The sequence below is a fragment of the Acartia tonsa genome, chromosome 10 (genome assembly GCF_053477335.1).
Source record: "Acartia tonsa isolate MP-2025a chromosome 10, ASM5347733v1, whole genome shotgun sequence".
Lineage (NCBI taxonomy): Eukaryota > Metazoa > Arthropoda > Copepoda > Calanoida > Acartiidae > Acartia > Acartia tonsa.
The window spans coordinates 39,195,776-39,212,972 of NC_137269.1; the positions used below are offsets into that span (position 1 = coordinate 39,195,776).

A 17,197-nucleotide genomic window follows, 5' to 3' on the forward strand; every position below is an offset into this window, starting at 1 on the left:
CTTGTTTAGGAAGATCTAAAAATAAATTTAAATAAATTATCTTCATACTCCGCCCCCCCCCCAAAAAAAAAAAAAAAGTTTGTAGGACATATTTTTTTTAATACTAAAATAAATATCTATAATACTATAATAAACATGATTTCCAGTATAGCTTAGAACCAGTTCTTCTCCAGCGGAAAATAATCGGTTTTGAAGCCTTACTGGAAAGTACATTACCTGAAACTCGTTATTGCTGAGATCTAAAGTGTCTATCTGGGTATTTTCAAATGAATCCCGGGGCAGCGAGCGAAGCTGATTGTTTGAAATGTCCAGAATCCGCAGGTTTCGCAGCCCTTTGAACTAAAAACAAACAAAATTGAAAAAGAACCACACAGGAACGTGGCCAGTCAGACTCTCCTAACCCCTAAACCTAACATAAAATATAATAATCTCGAAAATACTATCTGTTGGTTCAATCTTACTAAATCATATTTATCAGGACTCGAATTTACACCCTTTTACATAATTAAAAAAAGAGATTTTCATATTTGGGCCATGCTTAGACTTCCAGCAGATTTTAAAATGGTAAAAGATTCATTTTCCTGAGGCTCACAGGTGGCTGACCCTCGGCTGCTGAGGCCTAATATTTATTTTATAATCATAATTATCTTCAGATATGTTTATCTTTTCTTGTATTACACATTACAGTCTATTATGAATAATGTCATAAAAATAAAAGTTTGTATTTTCTTTATATTTTTTTCTAGAATTATATAATGTATGTGAATAATGTATAAAGAAAACGTGGATATATTGACAGGGAAAAATTTGTTGTTAATTTAGGTTGTTAATAATGGTACCGTTATTTCAGCTAGCTGTGAGTATCACATAATTAGAGTACACGCAAATCTAATGCAACATCCAATCATTATATATCGATTATGTGAATACATAAATATTAACAGTAAAAAAAGATTTTTATAGCAAAGCCTCTCTAGAAGTATTCTAAATATATTTGTCTGTCTGTAACGGTAATTTTATAAAGTTTTCTCCTTCCTTCTATAAGATTTGGTATCCTTCCTTTTTCCCGCTCATAACTTTATAAAAAGCCGCATTTTTTATTTAATTACTAATTCCATTTGTATATGGTCTACAGTAAATGTCATTGAAAAACTTTTTAAAAATATGATTGTCAAATGCTTTGCTATTGTTATATTTAATCGTACTTGTTATCTATAGACATTACTAATTAACTGTTGATTATATGCTTATTGCAAATCTAAAATCTTATCCTATTTTTTCCTATATTTTAGAAATTATTTCTTATGACTATTGAAAGGATAGGAATGACAAAGTTCATAATACACACTTTTTTTGTTCATTTTAGAGACAACATGTATTGTTTCTGTATATTAGTATCATAATTTAGACTGTAGAGATCACATGGCGCATATGCTTGTCGTCGTCGAGAAAGGAATAGGTTCGAATTTTGGGCCAAACTGAGTCATAACTTACTTCAGGAGTACAAAGTGTCTCCTTCACCGGTTATGACAGATGCACGACACAAATAGTAAGAATAGCGGGAATGTCTTAGTCATAAACAGTAGCAACATATTGCTATCCACAGCTAGGATTTAAAAACAAAGGTCATGCAATCTAACACATGGTTATCGGCAAAAGTTGGTAGGTAGTGCCTTGGGAATATAAAGGTCTTTCTCTATGCTGTTATCAACAGTATAAAGAGGTAGCAATCAGGTATATTAGACGAAAAGGGTCTCTGCTACTTGGAGCAGGTATTTGTCTGGATTGTACATCTATCCCTATACATTTATTGTTAGTTATATCTTTTAGTTGCTGATCTAAAAAAACTTTTACCTGCCCAAATTGAAGACCATCCAGCTTATTGTAGCTCAGATCCACTATCTGTAGGTTGTCCAGGTTCTGGAAGGACATTTTACCAACTAATTTCAGGTACAAAATAAAATTCTGTTCTAGATTTTGTGTAATATCAGATATTTTAATTTTCTGTTACTTATAGTCGATAAATTTCGCAGCTAAAACATAAATTGAGGGGAAAGTTATATGTAGCTCATGCCCCCTTTATTCTTTTACTTAAATACTCAACAGACAAGCAAATATACCTAATATCTTTGAGAAAAAGAAAAAACATCCATTTTCATTTTGGTATGAAATATATCAGTCAGAAAATAAAGAAATAAAATATTTTTACTGTGTATGTGTGTGTGTGTGTGTGTGTGTAAAATAAACTTGAAATGTTTCCGTTTTGTTGCTATTTTCTGGCCTGTAAAAGTGGTTTCTAAAGCCGTTCTTTTTACTATATATTACATAAGAGTTTAAGTCTTATGTGAACTAATAGTGTACTGTGATGCTTGCTATGAAATAACTTTAAAAACATCCGAAGCTGAGCGGAGAAACTGCTGAGATATTGGAGATATTGCAACTGAAGAAGAAATCAGTCTTCTATATTCTTCAATTTTGTTTAACTAAAGGCTAAATCTTGAAACAACTAATTTTGGTATTTATTAATTAATTCAAACATAATTCCAAAATCAAAAATGGCTGATTTTGATTTTTAATAGAAAAATTTATTTGACTAGCGGAAATAAAGTTTGTTCAGACGCCTTATCCCTGGCTTCTCTGAGAAAATGTATTTGTAAAGTTTTTGCCAATAACTCCTTCTGATGCATAGACAATTATAGAAAGAAATGTGGTGCTCTCACACAAAGTACCCTGTTAAGCACTGATAACCCCAACCAACTCCACTTAATTTTAAATAGATGGAAATAAAGGTCTAGTTTTTCGTATATCCAAGTACATTGGGCAAGGTTATGTCGGCTATTAAATGGCCCATCAGGGTTAGGGCACCATAGGTGTAGGCAGTTCAGGCATAAGCCACGCAGGGTTAGGGCTACCTTCCGTTGTTTGACATAGCATAAAACTATCCTTACTATCAATTTATTCAAAAATTAGAGGTGGGAGTTTATTTCTTGACATGCCCTTTACGGGAAAGCATCGAAACTAATATGTTAGCAAAATTAGTGAGAACTTACTACCTGACTAAATATCTATAGTTTTTATTCTGAGATATTCAGGAAGAAAATGATTATTTTCCCAGCTGGAAATAATGTAACCGCAGTTACTACATATATTTTCCTAGTATATTCAACTTATAAAAGTTAGTACCTCCATGTTTTTGTATAATTTCTATAGATTTTCACTCTAAAATCTTAAATGGCTTTAATTTTTGCATTAATCTATTATCCACTTTTTTGCAGGGCTCTGCAGCCGCGGGTAAGCCTCAGTGAAATCGTCATTTTCTAACTTTGAAATTCTGGATGTCTAACCCTGTTCTTAAATAGGCAAACCATCTTTTCAGAATTTTATATTTGTTAATTTCAGGCTTAGGCGCATCTGACGTGCGGTTGCAGAGCCTTGATTTTTTTTGTTTTTAAGCGCAGTCTGATTTATCCCGCAATGAAAAGTGTTGTTTGTTTTGTAAAATAAAAAGTAGGATAAAAGAGGCATCAAGCATAAATGTAAAACTAGCATAACATCGGCAATTTCTTACCAATAAAAATTCTACTAAACTAGTATGAACACACCCAAAGCTTCAGCTTTACTTTGAATATATAGCTTTAACATGGTCTCATAGACTGGTATGGTCCACTTGAGTCATGGAGGGAGAAGATATTGGACTGTCAACGACACAGGTTTCCAAATTTTTTAAATCGCTTAAAAACAGTGGGTACTTTTATTGAATTTTGAATGGTTGGTTGTTAATTGGTTAGGTACAAACGTTTCTTTTAGCCAATAATTTTAATCTACAGAAGGGGTAATTTTGTTTATCTTTATTGGGCATCTATTATATCATATTATCGTTCAACGTCTAACAAAACTGGTTTTAATCTAAAATTTTTGTCTTAATATCCGCGGAAAGCTGTCTATAATACGATGTGTAAATAACTATTCTCAACTATTATCATACGGACAAACATAAAAACTGAGATGTAGAATAGCTACGCTTCTACAAAAAAAAAGGTTGAGGCGTAGTAAAATTCTCCATCCAAGAAATGTTATGTATAAAGTTGCTACCAGTGCAATAGAACCCACGGTAACAGGGATAGAACTATGCAAGATATATTTTTTTTAAATGAAATACTGAATATCATAACTTTTAAACAATTAAGTGTCATTTCTGACTTTTTAATGTTATTTAAGTTTCAGTAAAAATATAGTTTTCCTTCCTTGTACCTATCTTTAGGTACTTAGAAATCATTTTCTTTTAGAGTTACTCTGCCATACAAACTGACTGACATGTTTTAGCTATATAGTAGCTATGCAATTAAAAATAAATACACTAAGGAAATGTATTATTCTAGCTTAATATAGTTTCTATAGTCATTTATTTAATGCTTTGACAGTAAAGCTTGAGGAAATAGTTATTTTTTATATTTGTTAGGCACCTCTGATTTTATTGTATTACAGGACCATGAAACCAGACTGCAACTGTACATAACTGTTATTTTATTGTATTAAGGGACCATAAAACCTGACTGTAATCAATAATGTTTCTATCTGTGATTCTATAGTACTAAAGGACCATAAAACCTGACTGTAATCAATAATGTATCTAACTGGCGGAATAATTGACAACAAATGAGCCACAAAAATACACACACATATTCCCACAAGCGGTGACAGATACTCAGTAGTCTGATAATATACGCAAGTTTAAAAAGTACAAGGGAAAATATTGCTTCTATAGGTTTAGCTTTACAAATCTATTTTTTTTGACAATTTAGTCTGTAATTCTATCAGAACACTAGAGGGGAAAGGGGTTAAATAACTGTATGTAACCATCCCAAGGACTCTCAATTGGGTATTTGCAGATCAATAAATAGTTGAAATATTAACAAAGCCAAGTACCAGAAAACAATTTCCTAGCAAACGAAAATGTCATTGGAAAAGGGGGGCAGGTAGTATACATCTATACTATAGATCTGTTAGTCTGTAAACCCTTCAAAAAATATTTTAAAAACCTAAGAAAAACACATATTTACACAGAAAATTTAGTGTACAAAATAGGAGCAATAATTAGCCTGTCATCTGACAAGCATGTCTAGTATACATTATATACATTAAAACAAGGACAAATATGTCCATACTTAGGCCAATTAAAACAATCTACCAAAGAATAATATTAAACTGTAATATAATAGGAAAAAAAGTGCAGATGGTTGAGTTGACTGTCTGTTGGACAGCTTTACTAATACAAACCATAGCTATAGAGTAGCTGATCTTATAAAATACACACAGCCCAATAAGCATGTCTGATGTATATTACAAAGATATACTAATACTGAAAAAAATATACTTTTCTCATTTTTAAAAATTATAAAATAATACAGTTTAGAATTATCTTATTTTTCTTACTATTTTAAATTAAAAAACTGTGTTGCTTAGGTCTTAATCTTTCTTCTTTTGAATTATCGAGTGAAAATATAAAAAAAAACATTCAGTGTAGAATTTAATAGTTCTATATTGCATCATATCATAGACAGCTTTTCGCGGATATAAATAAAAAAAAATGAGACTAAAACCAGTTTTGATAGTCCCAAGGGGCCGAAGTCCCGGGCTAACAAAAATGGAATTATTTTTGTTATTTTGATTTTAATTTTCGTAGAAAACTGGCTACAGTTTGCTACGATTCATGATTTTTAGTATAGTATACCTATTATTGGATATTATTAACCTTGTTTAATGTTTATAAAGAAAATATATAGCTTTATAAAGTCTAAGGGGAATATATAAAATTAGATTATAAGAATGTAACATGTAATTTACAAATACAAACATTAACCATCAATAGAGTAATTTGTACAGTAAATTTTTGTATTTTTTAACAAGGACGTCTTAGGGGGATAAAGATGGGTTTAGAAATACACAAAATAGTTTACCTCCAAAGCAATTGAAAAGCTCGGACGTCATTGTTTCAATGTTAATATTTTGCAAAAACTCGAACCTTTAATGTCAAGTAAATATTTTAGTAAATTAGTGAAAAATACAACAAAAAAACTAGAGTTCTAACCAATTTCTCAGACAAACAGACGGAAAGTCTGTCCAAATTTTTTTCTATTTGTAAAAAATAAAAATAAATGATTTATTTATTTTCCATTAATGTTTTCATGTATCCCTTTTTGTTAGGCTGGTTATTGACCTAATCTAACTTGAAATTAATAATTTCATTAATATTATTACCAACAAACTTTTTGTGACAAAAATACCCCTAGAGGTAAGAGCGACGTCACTTTTTCTTACATAAAGGAATAATCTGTATAATTTGAATCAAGAAGGAAAAAAAAACTTTTTGTCCGCCAAATATTTTTTACATCAAAGTTAATTGTAAAAGAGTAGCTTTTTTAGGGCACATTGATTGAAGGGGGGGACGGGCAAAATTTTGCAACATGTTCAAAATGACCCCAATACCCCCCCCCCCCCCCTCCCCTTGACAAAGTGCTTCGCACGCTAATGTGCTCATGTACTATTAAAAGAAAAGAATAGAGGGATACGAGCTGTATGCAGCTCTACCCTCGGGGTTTAAACACTGTGTCGCAATTGTGTCTTTGAATATCAGCCAATAGTGTCGGAAATATAATAACAGCCATTTCACAACAAACAGAAAGCAACAATATCCTTAACATTTTGGCCAGATAGTTGTCTTGGTTAATATCTATATTTATACATTTATTCTTCAACTAATAAAAAAATTATCATGTTTTACTACTTTGATAAAATTACATTGACCCCGAAAAATTAATTCAAATTGGTAGTGTCCAAGCCCCTGCATTGAATAGGGATCATCAGAGGAAAAAATAAGTGATTTTAATTGATTAATATTATGTTATTCATATATATCCAACAATACTTTTCCAATTAGCACAGCAATAACAAGATTACAACATTTTATGATATTACCCAGAAAGTTACAGCATTCAGTAAGAATAAGTTGGGGTAAACATAGATAAACATTACATGATTCAGATTTGAGAAAATTTATTCTGCGCACCCCGGACTGGAATAGAGTAGTAGACACAGAAGAAAAAGTTTTGTCAAAAGTTAAATAGACTTTACAGTTTACCACAGATTAAGACATTTGTCCAGATAATGTAATTCATCTTTCCAGTATGGCGTCGAAACCGATTCTGAGCAATACTAAAAATCATGTATAGCATTTTATTACAGACAACTTTCCATGAATATCAAAATCATAAGATTAATGCTACCAGTTATTATATTATACTTTTTTATTTTAATGTCCGCGCAAAGCAGTCTATAATTCGATAGATAAATAACCTTGTTTTATTTTTAAAAATCATAATAACATAAAATTTTAAAAGATTAAAATCGTTCAGGCGATAAAACACATCTACAAAGTGTTATACTACAGACAGTTAACAGGTATAGGTTTAAACAGAACATATAGGTCTTCAAACCAAAAGTAATGCAATCAAAATAGGTTGTCTGTAGGAGGCGTGGCAAGATAAAAAATAAACATATGAAAATAGAAGTTACCCTAAATGTTATGGTTAATATTAAAGTAAAATAATAGATGATACACAAAATAACCTTTTCCATAGATTATATTAATGGGTGAAACATTTGGACACTCAACTTAATGAACCAACCAATGAAAGTCCAAAAGGTTGTTAAGCCCAATAATAAGAAAACGTTATCATAAAACTTTTGGGACTTGTGTAATAAACAGCCAATTTCCCCTCAATTTATGATGCTACCTGTTTGAGGAGAATAAGCATATTCAAATTATTATATAAAAAAAAACAATTAACTTTAAAACTATGTCTTACCTAAAAAGCACACCCAAATCCAATTAATTTAGAGAATTTAATTAACAGAAACGCACAGATCTAAGTCTAATATTACAATTCTACTTTTTTATTTACCCCTCTGGTAATTTTATCCATCCCCAAACAGGTCAGCTGAATTTGAGTTGCCGATTGTGTACACAGCTTCCTCGGTGTTTCCTCATCCTATCTCAATATTTACTACTAGATAAAAAGCTTCAAATTTAGATTTTTTTGAAGTTTGAAGCTATTTTTAGCTAGTAGTAAATATTGAGATAGGATGAGGAAACAAAGGAGGAAACTAAGTACACAATCGGCAACTCAAATTCAGTTGACATCCAAATATGCTCTTGAGAATTACCAACCCGTAGCACTACAATATTGTACTTTTTATTTTGCTGATTTTTACACCCAATTTGATAATACAAAACTACATTATCATATAAATAATAAGTATGTTTTAATGAGAATTTATAAGATAACAAAGATGACAACGTCCATATAAGCGAAGCTCTGAAACGATAGAACAAACGGACATTAACACTTGTATAGTGTCAGAACTGAATCATAAGAATATAAATGAATAAGAGTCAAAGCAAAATTGAGAGTAAATTTGATGAAAAACTTCTTGATACAGGATAATGTTTATGGAAATACTTACATTTTTAGGACTTGATTATAGAGTTGCTTGCTTATAATATTGTACTTTGTTGTCCCAGGAATCAGTATACAAAAAATAAGGACAATCGGATAATTAGATCACATAAAAATTTGTTGTTAAAAAAAAATAAAAAATCAACATGTTTAAAATGGACATTCTGGTAATGATTATAGAGTTGCTACGCTTTATAAATCGTACCTAACTACTACAGGAATCTCCATGCAAAGTTTTAAATCTAACGTGCCTAAATTAACGAAAAAAGCTATCCGTCTCGGACGGACCGATCCTAATTCTAGAAAAGCTTCGCTTTTAAAAATGCTTATTTGCTGATTATACAAAGCATATTTAAAGCATTCATTCTATTCATTCAAATACAAATGTACACAAGATTTTTACTCGCAATAGATTATTGTTTTTCTAGCTTTTTTTTATTTTGTTCCTGAAGAGATTCGATTGTGATGAATTTTTAATATCTGAAGATTGTGCAAAGGTCCCAGGGAGCTGAATATCTCACCAATCTACACATTTTTTTTGTTTTTCATTCAATTTTTTTTGTCACATTTAGACTTTGTGTATTTGTTACAGGAATCACCAAAGAAAGGGCAGCAAGAAATCAAAAAATGAAAAGGAAATAAGGAATTATTTACGATTTCATTATAAATCGGGCAAATCATGTCATTCTTGGAGTATTTCGTATATTAGAGTAATACACTTGAGTGGGGAGGGGTTAAATAACTGTCTGTCCCCTTCCCAAATACCCTGTGCTGACTTTCCATTAGGTCTTTGAAAATCAACGAAAATCGTCGGTAATATTATTATTATTATGTGTTAGCGGACACGAAAAAGGTCCTTTATAAGGGATCCAGGAGGTAGTTAGGTAGTTGTCTTTTATACATCTATACTATAAATTTATTTTTCGACAAAAAATCTGTATTATTTTTTTTTCTTCTCCAATATTAAGATAGGCGGATAAAAATTTGTGAATATGTCCAATTCACAATTTTTCCTTCTGAATATTGTTTCTAATTGTTTCAACTTTATACCATAATTCCCCTAGGAACGTCATGAATTGGAATAAAACGCGTAAATGGCCTTGTCTCAAACAATCAGATACTACCACCAACTAGGCTTGGGGGTGGGAAGAGGAGGGTAGAGGTTATGTCAAGTTGAAAATAAGGAATTGAAGGATAGGTAGAAGAAAATAAACTAAGAAAAATTATGTCCATGAGCAGAGCAAAAAAAAACATTTATTAACAGTTTTTTTAGGCTAACTTTATTTTAATTGTTTAAATATTTTTCTCTCGAAAATCCGATACTTAATATTTTATGTCCTTTACTGACATCCCTAATAAATGCCTCAAATAATAGCCTAAAACCTTTTGGGGGAGATTACTGAATAAGAGATATAAGTTTTCCGGAATTTTAATGTAGGGAGTAGATTTGAAATCTACATCAAATTTTAAGGATTTTTTATAAAATTCGTTTTTAGTAGCGAAGCTACTCTATAATTCACTTTGTCCGTCCGTCAGTCCGTCCGTCAGTCCGTCAGTCCGTCAGTCCGTCCGTCAGTCCGTAACGCTATGGGGGAAATGGGATTTACTCAGCTCCTATAAAAGATAGAATGCTGAAATTTTTTGACAACATTACCATCATAAAGGAGCACAATTAAGTATAAAACATCGATAGCAGTAGGACCGCTTTTTAGCAGGTTTTAGGCTATTTTTGTATTTTCACATTTTTATCCATATCTTCAGTGTTTATGGTGCGATTTTCAAATTTTTTTCAGTTATAGATATCTAAATTAAATTTCCAGTCGTTTAAAGAAAACAACTATGACGGTCTGACTGCCTTTAAGCAGGTTTTAGGCTATTTTTGTATTTTTTACATTTTTCTCCATATCTTTGGTGTTTATGGTCCGATTTTCAAAATATTTTTAGTAATAGATATCAAAATTAAATTTCCTGTCCTTTAAAGAAAACAACTATGACGATCAGACTGCCTTTCAGCAGGTTTTAGGCTATTTTTGTATTTTTCACATTTTTCTCCATATCTTTGGTGTTTATGGTACGATTTCCAAAATTTTTTCAGTTTTACATATCAAAATTAAATTTCCCCTTGTTTAAAGAAAAAAACCATGACGTTCAGACTTCTTTTTTGCAGGTTTTTGGCTATTTTTATATTTTTTACATTTCCCCCCATATCTTTGGTGTTTTTGGTCCAATATTAAAACTTTTTGGGATATCAGTATCAAAATAATTTTTCCCATTGTTATGAGCATCTTTTATGTAATTTATTTTGACCGTCATCATTATACAAAATATTTTCTCAAATATATCAATTAATAAATACATTTTAAATTTACTTCTACGTATTAACATCCATGATTTTTTTTGTGCTTCGCTACTTATGGATGTTGTCATCCTTGTTTGTATAATTCTTTATCTAAAAGCGGAAACACATTTTAAGTTAATTAATTTTGACCAATAGGATAGTTGGATTTTAAACTACCTGCGCTCTAATTGGTTGAATGATGTACGACATCCAATCAGAGCGCAGATTTTTTAAATCCACCAATCACGGATGCCAAAATTAATTAACTTAATTTGTATTTCCGCTTTTAGATAAAGAATTATACAAAAAATGAATTTTATAAAAAATCCTTAAAATTTGATGCAGATTTTAAATCTACTCCCTACATTAAAATTCCGGAAAACTTATATCTCTTATTACTGAATGATAAATCCAGGCACACTTTTTCAAATTGTTACAACACATACTATCTTTGTAATTTTTCTATTTTTAATTTTTTTTCCTAATACCTTTTCCTATGAGTTAAAGTTCCAATCCAAAGTTTTACCACAAAAATGGGAGACAAATCAAACTACTAAAGTTGTTCTATTTAATTGTTATTTTCCAGGGATCAGGGATAGATAATAGAATATAAAAACAACACGTATTCAATTGTTAATGACCAGGGAGTAAGAATACATAGTGGAATATGAATATAGCTAAATGGTTTCTTTGTTTTATAGCTACAATAACCGTTTTTTACTTATATCTTTTTTTCAAACATTCAATACTTGTTGTTCAGGATAATTTTCAAGGTTTTTAATGAACACCCTAAAGATAGCCAGGTTAAATGGATTTTATTTATTTTGACAGGATGAACTTGTTTTGGATTTTGAAAGTTTGGGGGAAAAAGTCTATAAAACTTTTATAGTTTTTGTTTATAATTTTGTATACTGTTATACAATTTAAAATATTGTTCCTTTTTATTTTATCTTGAACAATATGATAATGTCTGCTGATCTATCTTTGTGTCTGTTGCCAAGTATCTCGCTAACCGCTGAACTTTTTCCATTTACATATCTTCCTTCGAGTGGCCCTTGAGGCCTCTTGGGGTGTAGTCGGGAGTATATTTCAAAGTAATATAATTAAAATTTTAAAATTGTTATGTATTAATAAGATAAAAAATTAGTTTTTTGGTAATAAAGAAACAAATGAGGTCAAACGAGGCTTAAATAATCTTCCTCTAAGATTACAATATCTTTAGTTAGACTTTGATTGGTTGGTTTCAAACTTAAAGATTCCATTTACAACCAATAATTTTAATCTACAGAAGGGACAGTTTTGTTAATTATCATTTGAATTGAATGAAATGCCTGGTTGTGACTAAGGTCCAGAGATCTTATGGAATTAGAGATGGATCTCAGGAAAGGATCAGGAATCTGAAAAAATAATTCATATTCTAGTATGGCTATCAAACCAATTAATATCTGATTGATGAGAACCAGATATTGAAATACCATTACAGTCATTTTTTATTAATGAGAAACTAAAATTTTTAATTTAATACCAATTTTGTTAGTCCGGACTTCGGCCCTTCGGGGCTAACAAACTGGAATTAATCTCACATTTTTTTGTTTTACAATCCACGGAAAGCTAACTATAATTTTTTTTTAAAAGACGTGAGGCAGATATACTTATTTCAAAAATTTTACTTTGCAAAGAAAACGTAAAAATGTTATTGATTGATTGATTTGAGAGAATATTTAGTTTTTACCTGAGATAGCTTATTGAAGGAGAGGTCTACTAAATGGATGATAGGTAGGGATAACATGTCTTGACCTCCAGATAAAGAACTGAAATATTAAAAAAATATATATATTTCTATAGTTATAAAAACTGTAGTGGGACAAAGTGACTCAAAAACGTCACGTTATGAAAATGAGGGGAGATGAGAGGAGAAGTGGGAAAGAAACCCCCTAACAAGGAGATGGATGATCCCTCATTTAGACGTCACATGGCTGATTTTTTAGTCACTTTGTCCCACTACTAAAAACTGGGCGACATCTTGCTATATATATATATATATATACGTTCATTTTGTGTCCCTAATACATATACGTGGACTAAGTTAACCCAATGAACCCGTGAGAGAATGTAGGTGTTATACAAATTAAAATCTAACTCGTTTGTGTGGCTTACCTAACTATAACAAGATTAGTTTTCAATTAGAGTAAAACTATAGATCTGTAAGTTTTCATGAAAACTGATGTCATTTAAAAAAAAACACATAGAATAGCATAGGAATTATCCGGATGAAACAAGATACGCAAAATTTAATTAAGATACTCATTCATAATAACTACTACTTTGGCAAATAGTTATTCCAATACATTAAAGACAAGAAAGCATTTTAAAAATTGAAATGAAGGAAGAAGTAAAAACTATTTATATACATTTTTTTCCAAATAACTTAACCAAATCTGACCTATTATAATAATTTATTGAAATTTTTTAAGATGGCTATCCTAATAACTGTATACCTGATAACATTATGGCTGAGATTGAGGAAGAGAGGTGTGTCTGGGTGTACAGAGGTGTTTCTGAACACCTCCAGGGAGAACTTCTCCAAAGAGTTGTACTGCAGCTCCAACTTTTGCAGGTGGGGTAGATCACTGAACGCCTAAAAAATTAATTAATTTTAAAAAAAAATTCTGGTATTATTAAACAGTCATTTTCAGCATATCTTTAGCAAGTTTCAGTCGCAACTAAAAGTAACACAAGGACAAGTCTAATTGCAGTAGCATATAAGTTTTTAGCTTCTGTAATAAAAAGTTTACAACTCTTTTTGCAATCCTTATTTTATATCATCCTTACCTTATATCCTTGACTATTCGTTACTTATGGAAAATACTGTTCTTGTTTAATAGATAGACAATGGATTTATCATTACTTGGATCTTACACTAGATTATCATGTACTCTGATAAAGTCAAACTTGTAGCTGTCTAAAATAACGATTCCCCCATCCAACATCTTTACCCCTCTAAAAACGAATTAAATAATGTCTATATTATCAACCTAAATTTACAACAATTTTTCCCCTGTCAAAATATCCACTAATATTCTGTATCCATTAGATAGACTTAGTTTATCCTTATTATTATTGATGATTAAGTTTCAATAGATAATATTAGGAAGTACTACCTAATATTTTGATATGTCATCTCTAAAACCCCCCTCTCACTTACTTAGAATTAAAAAATTCATTTAGATAAATAACTAATTAACACGACAATAAAAACAGGATGTCTAGTGTCTGTAGCAAATAATTTAGCTAACCGCTTGACCGTTATGGTTCTCCAAAGATTTCAATCATAACCCCCCCAACCCCCGCAAGTAGTTATTAAAACGGAGGCTAAAAAACTATTTTGATCATTCTAAAAATAGAAATTGTGTAGAGATTATTACACAAAAAAGAATGAGGGGGGCCAAGTCAGAGACAATTTGCTCGAAATTTATTCCAGATTATTTATGGGATATTGTTTTAATAAACTTTGAAACTTGATAATTAGGTTGTATCTATGAAAGAGTTAGTTAATTATTGGATTTTTAATAACCATGGAAGTGTTGGGTATGGAAGGAGGGCTGCAAATGTAGCGCAAAACATGCACATCTACGTATCGTTTGCGTGGAGATCGAATCTTGGCCCAAACCGCGTCATAACTTATCAAAGCTAAGTCTTCTCAAATATGAAAGACATGAAAAGTGATAGTAGGAGGAATACCTCTCGGTTCAATAAAGGAGCGACTCTTTACTATGCACAGTTAGGACTTTCAGACTAAGGTCGTGTAATCAAAAGGTTGGTTTTCTACAATAGTTGGTATATTAGTGCCTTGGAAGTGGTACTCTTCTTCTTACGTTGTTATCAACTGTCCCCATAGGTATTGATCATTGGGTGCAGGGGTTAAAACTTAAACTTTCATCCATTAATTCAAATTGCATTTCATAAGTTATGTTATTAACCGATTTTTTCTTATTTGAAGCTGACATAAATACATTCCTTTTAAAATATTTCAAATATTTTAGTATAATTCAACTTCACACATAGAAAAGTTGAGTATACATTAAGGTAATGAAAAGTAAAAAACAATTATAAAATAGATTAAATGAACATTAATTGTTTTAGATTATTGCCTTTAACCTCAAAATATATATACATAGAAATTTTCATTTATTTAGCAGTAAAATATACACATTGAAAGTCTAGCTTTATTTTAGTATTGGCATGATTTATATAGCAGGCAATAAGTCAGCTATATTGTTAAATTCTGTGTGCCGGTGTTATTGTTAACTACCTCTGACACTTTACATTTAGGTTATGTCTGTCCATCTGTCTGTCAGTGAGCAAGAATATTCAGGGATATTGAGAATATTAAGTACGTGAAAATCAAACTCTATATTTCTCTTCAATCCCACATGCAATAGACACGCCAACGTTGCATTACTTTTTATATATATTTATTTCACAAGGTTTGAAACTGCGTAAAGTGCTTCCGAAAAAATGACTTCACACAATACAAAGTACCAATGATTAGCCAGTATAAATTGTATTTGACCAATGGTAAAATTTCTACTGAAATCTTATTGGTCACTTGTATTGTATGACGTCATTTTTTGGCGGCACTTTATGCTGTTTCCTTAAAAAATAAATAGTGAAGGGGTTGTAGTTTTTCCCCGCTGCCTAACCATTACGAGAGGCCGTAACCCGGCGGGGCATAAAACTGAGATGACCTAACCATGCAAGGATGCCCAGTACCCAATATGATTTAACCTAATCTGACATAAAGAAAAACTTTTCAACCTTATTTTCAATTTATTTAAAAATAAGGAAGAGGGAGAGGGTTCTCATTGCTCAACAAGGTACTATGTGTATTGTGTAATACCAAATATTTTACTGTTCTTTTCTATTGTAATTGTCCTTGTTTATCTATTTCTAGCGGCATCGCCCCTAGCCTCTAGAGGCTTTACCCCAAGATGTAATTTAAAAAAAACAATTGGTGCAACAACCATCAATTTTTTTTAAAAATTGAAGGGGGGGAGAGATTTTTTTGTTTTTTGGGAACACAGTAAAAGTGTCGGACTGATTATGACGTAACAAAATAAATAGCCAATGAGAGGCCATTATTGACCAATGGTAAAATTTTTTTGGCAAATTTTTTTTGTTACATCATAATCAGTCCGACACTTTTACTGTGTTCTTTTTTGGGGGGTTGTGGATGTCCCACCTCCCAAGAAAATAGCCTAAAACCACCACAGGACCAGCAGGTATATTCCCTGAAGAGTATAATCCAATCGGTTCTGTGGTTACCGAGATCTTAAGGGACGGACAGACGGACTAACAGACGGACAGACATCAAGTTACTTTGTATTATTGTAATTTATTGTTACGAACATAATTATCCTTGTTTATCTATATATGGTTAAAAACATAATTTTTCCTTAAAGAAATGTAATGATAGTAATTCCTAATGATTTTGTTGTTCACTACAATACAAAATAACAAGGATAATTTCTATTTAATAGCGCAGCTAATTTAACATATTGGTAGTTTCTCTCAAGATGCCTAGTCGAGCGCAGACACAGAAACTAGCAGAAATAGATTGAAAATTAAGGGCTGGTGAGTGTTTTTTTGCGGATCAGTGTTTTACTTAAGGTTAGGTTATATTGGGTATACAATAATTTGAAGTATTTTAATTTTCTCATTTTTCCAGAGCGCCAAAGACTATAAATGATTAGCTAAATAATAAAATTGTGAATAAATTAGAGAGGGATATTTAAGAAAAATTTATCTTTAAAATCATCTAAAATTATTTTTGTAAGTTTAGCTTATTTAATCGAATAAACAATTGATGACTCTTCAATACTTAATAAATCGATAAAATAACAAAATTGTCAAGAATTATTGAGTATCTTTGCTCCTGACAACACAAAAACAAAATTTGCATGTCAAGCATAATTAGAAAACTTGCCTTTGTGTATTTTTTCCTATTGTTTTCTCTCTTAATAACAAAGTAATTTCCCTAAATTTAGCTTTGTTTGTTTACTGGGGCGTCCTTACATTTTTTTTTTGGGGGGGGGGGCGTTGGTTTGGGAGGGTCTTAATATAAAAACCCTAAAATTCCATTGTGAAGTTATGTTGAAAACTATTTTTACTTTACATTTTTTTAGGTTGAATCAATTTTGAAATAGCTAAAAACCTGTCACAACAAACACATATATATTATTGTATGTTTGGCAATTTAATATTTTTTTTAAAAATCATTTTTAGTACACAAAACTATGCCTGTAAGTCTGTAACGTTATGAGGGTAGTGTGATTATCTCGTG

At 31.0% G+C, this 17,197-nt stretch overlaps 1 protein-coding gene across 1 annotated transcript in view; it reads right to left on the reverse strand.

Moving 5' to 3' along the window:
* LOC145330806 (uncharacterized) overlaps window positions 1-17,197 on the reverse strand; it is a 163,653-nt gene that overhangs the window by 33,522 nt on the left and 112,934 nt on the right. Inside the window, exons 25-30 of the mRNA XM_080175472.1 lie at window positions 13,353-13,492; window positions 12,587-12,665; window positions 12,186-12,251; window positions 8,963-9,041; window positions 1,855-1,940; window positions 217-339 (exon numbers count right to left, since the gene is read on the reverse strand). Coding sequence (XP_080031598.1) covers window positions 217-339; window positions 1,855-1,940; window positions 8,963-9,041; window positions 12,186-12,251; window positions 12,587-12,665; window positions 13,353-13,492 — 573 coding nt within the window. The remainder of the gene's footprint in view (window positions 1-216; window positions 340-1,854; window positions 1,941-8,962; window positions 9,042-12,185; window positions 12,252-12,586; window positions 12,666-13,352; window positions 13,493-17,197) is intronic.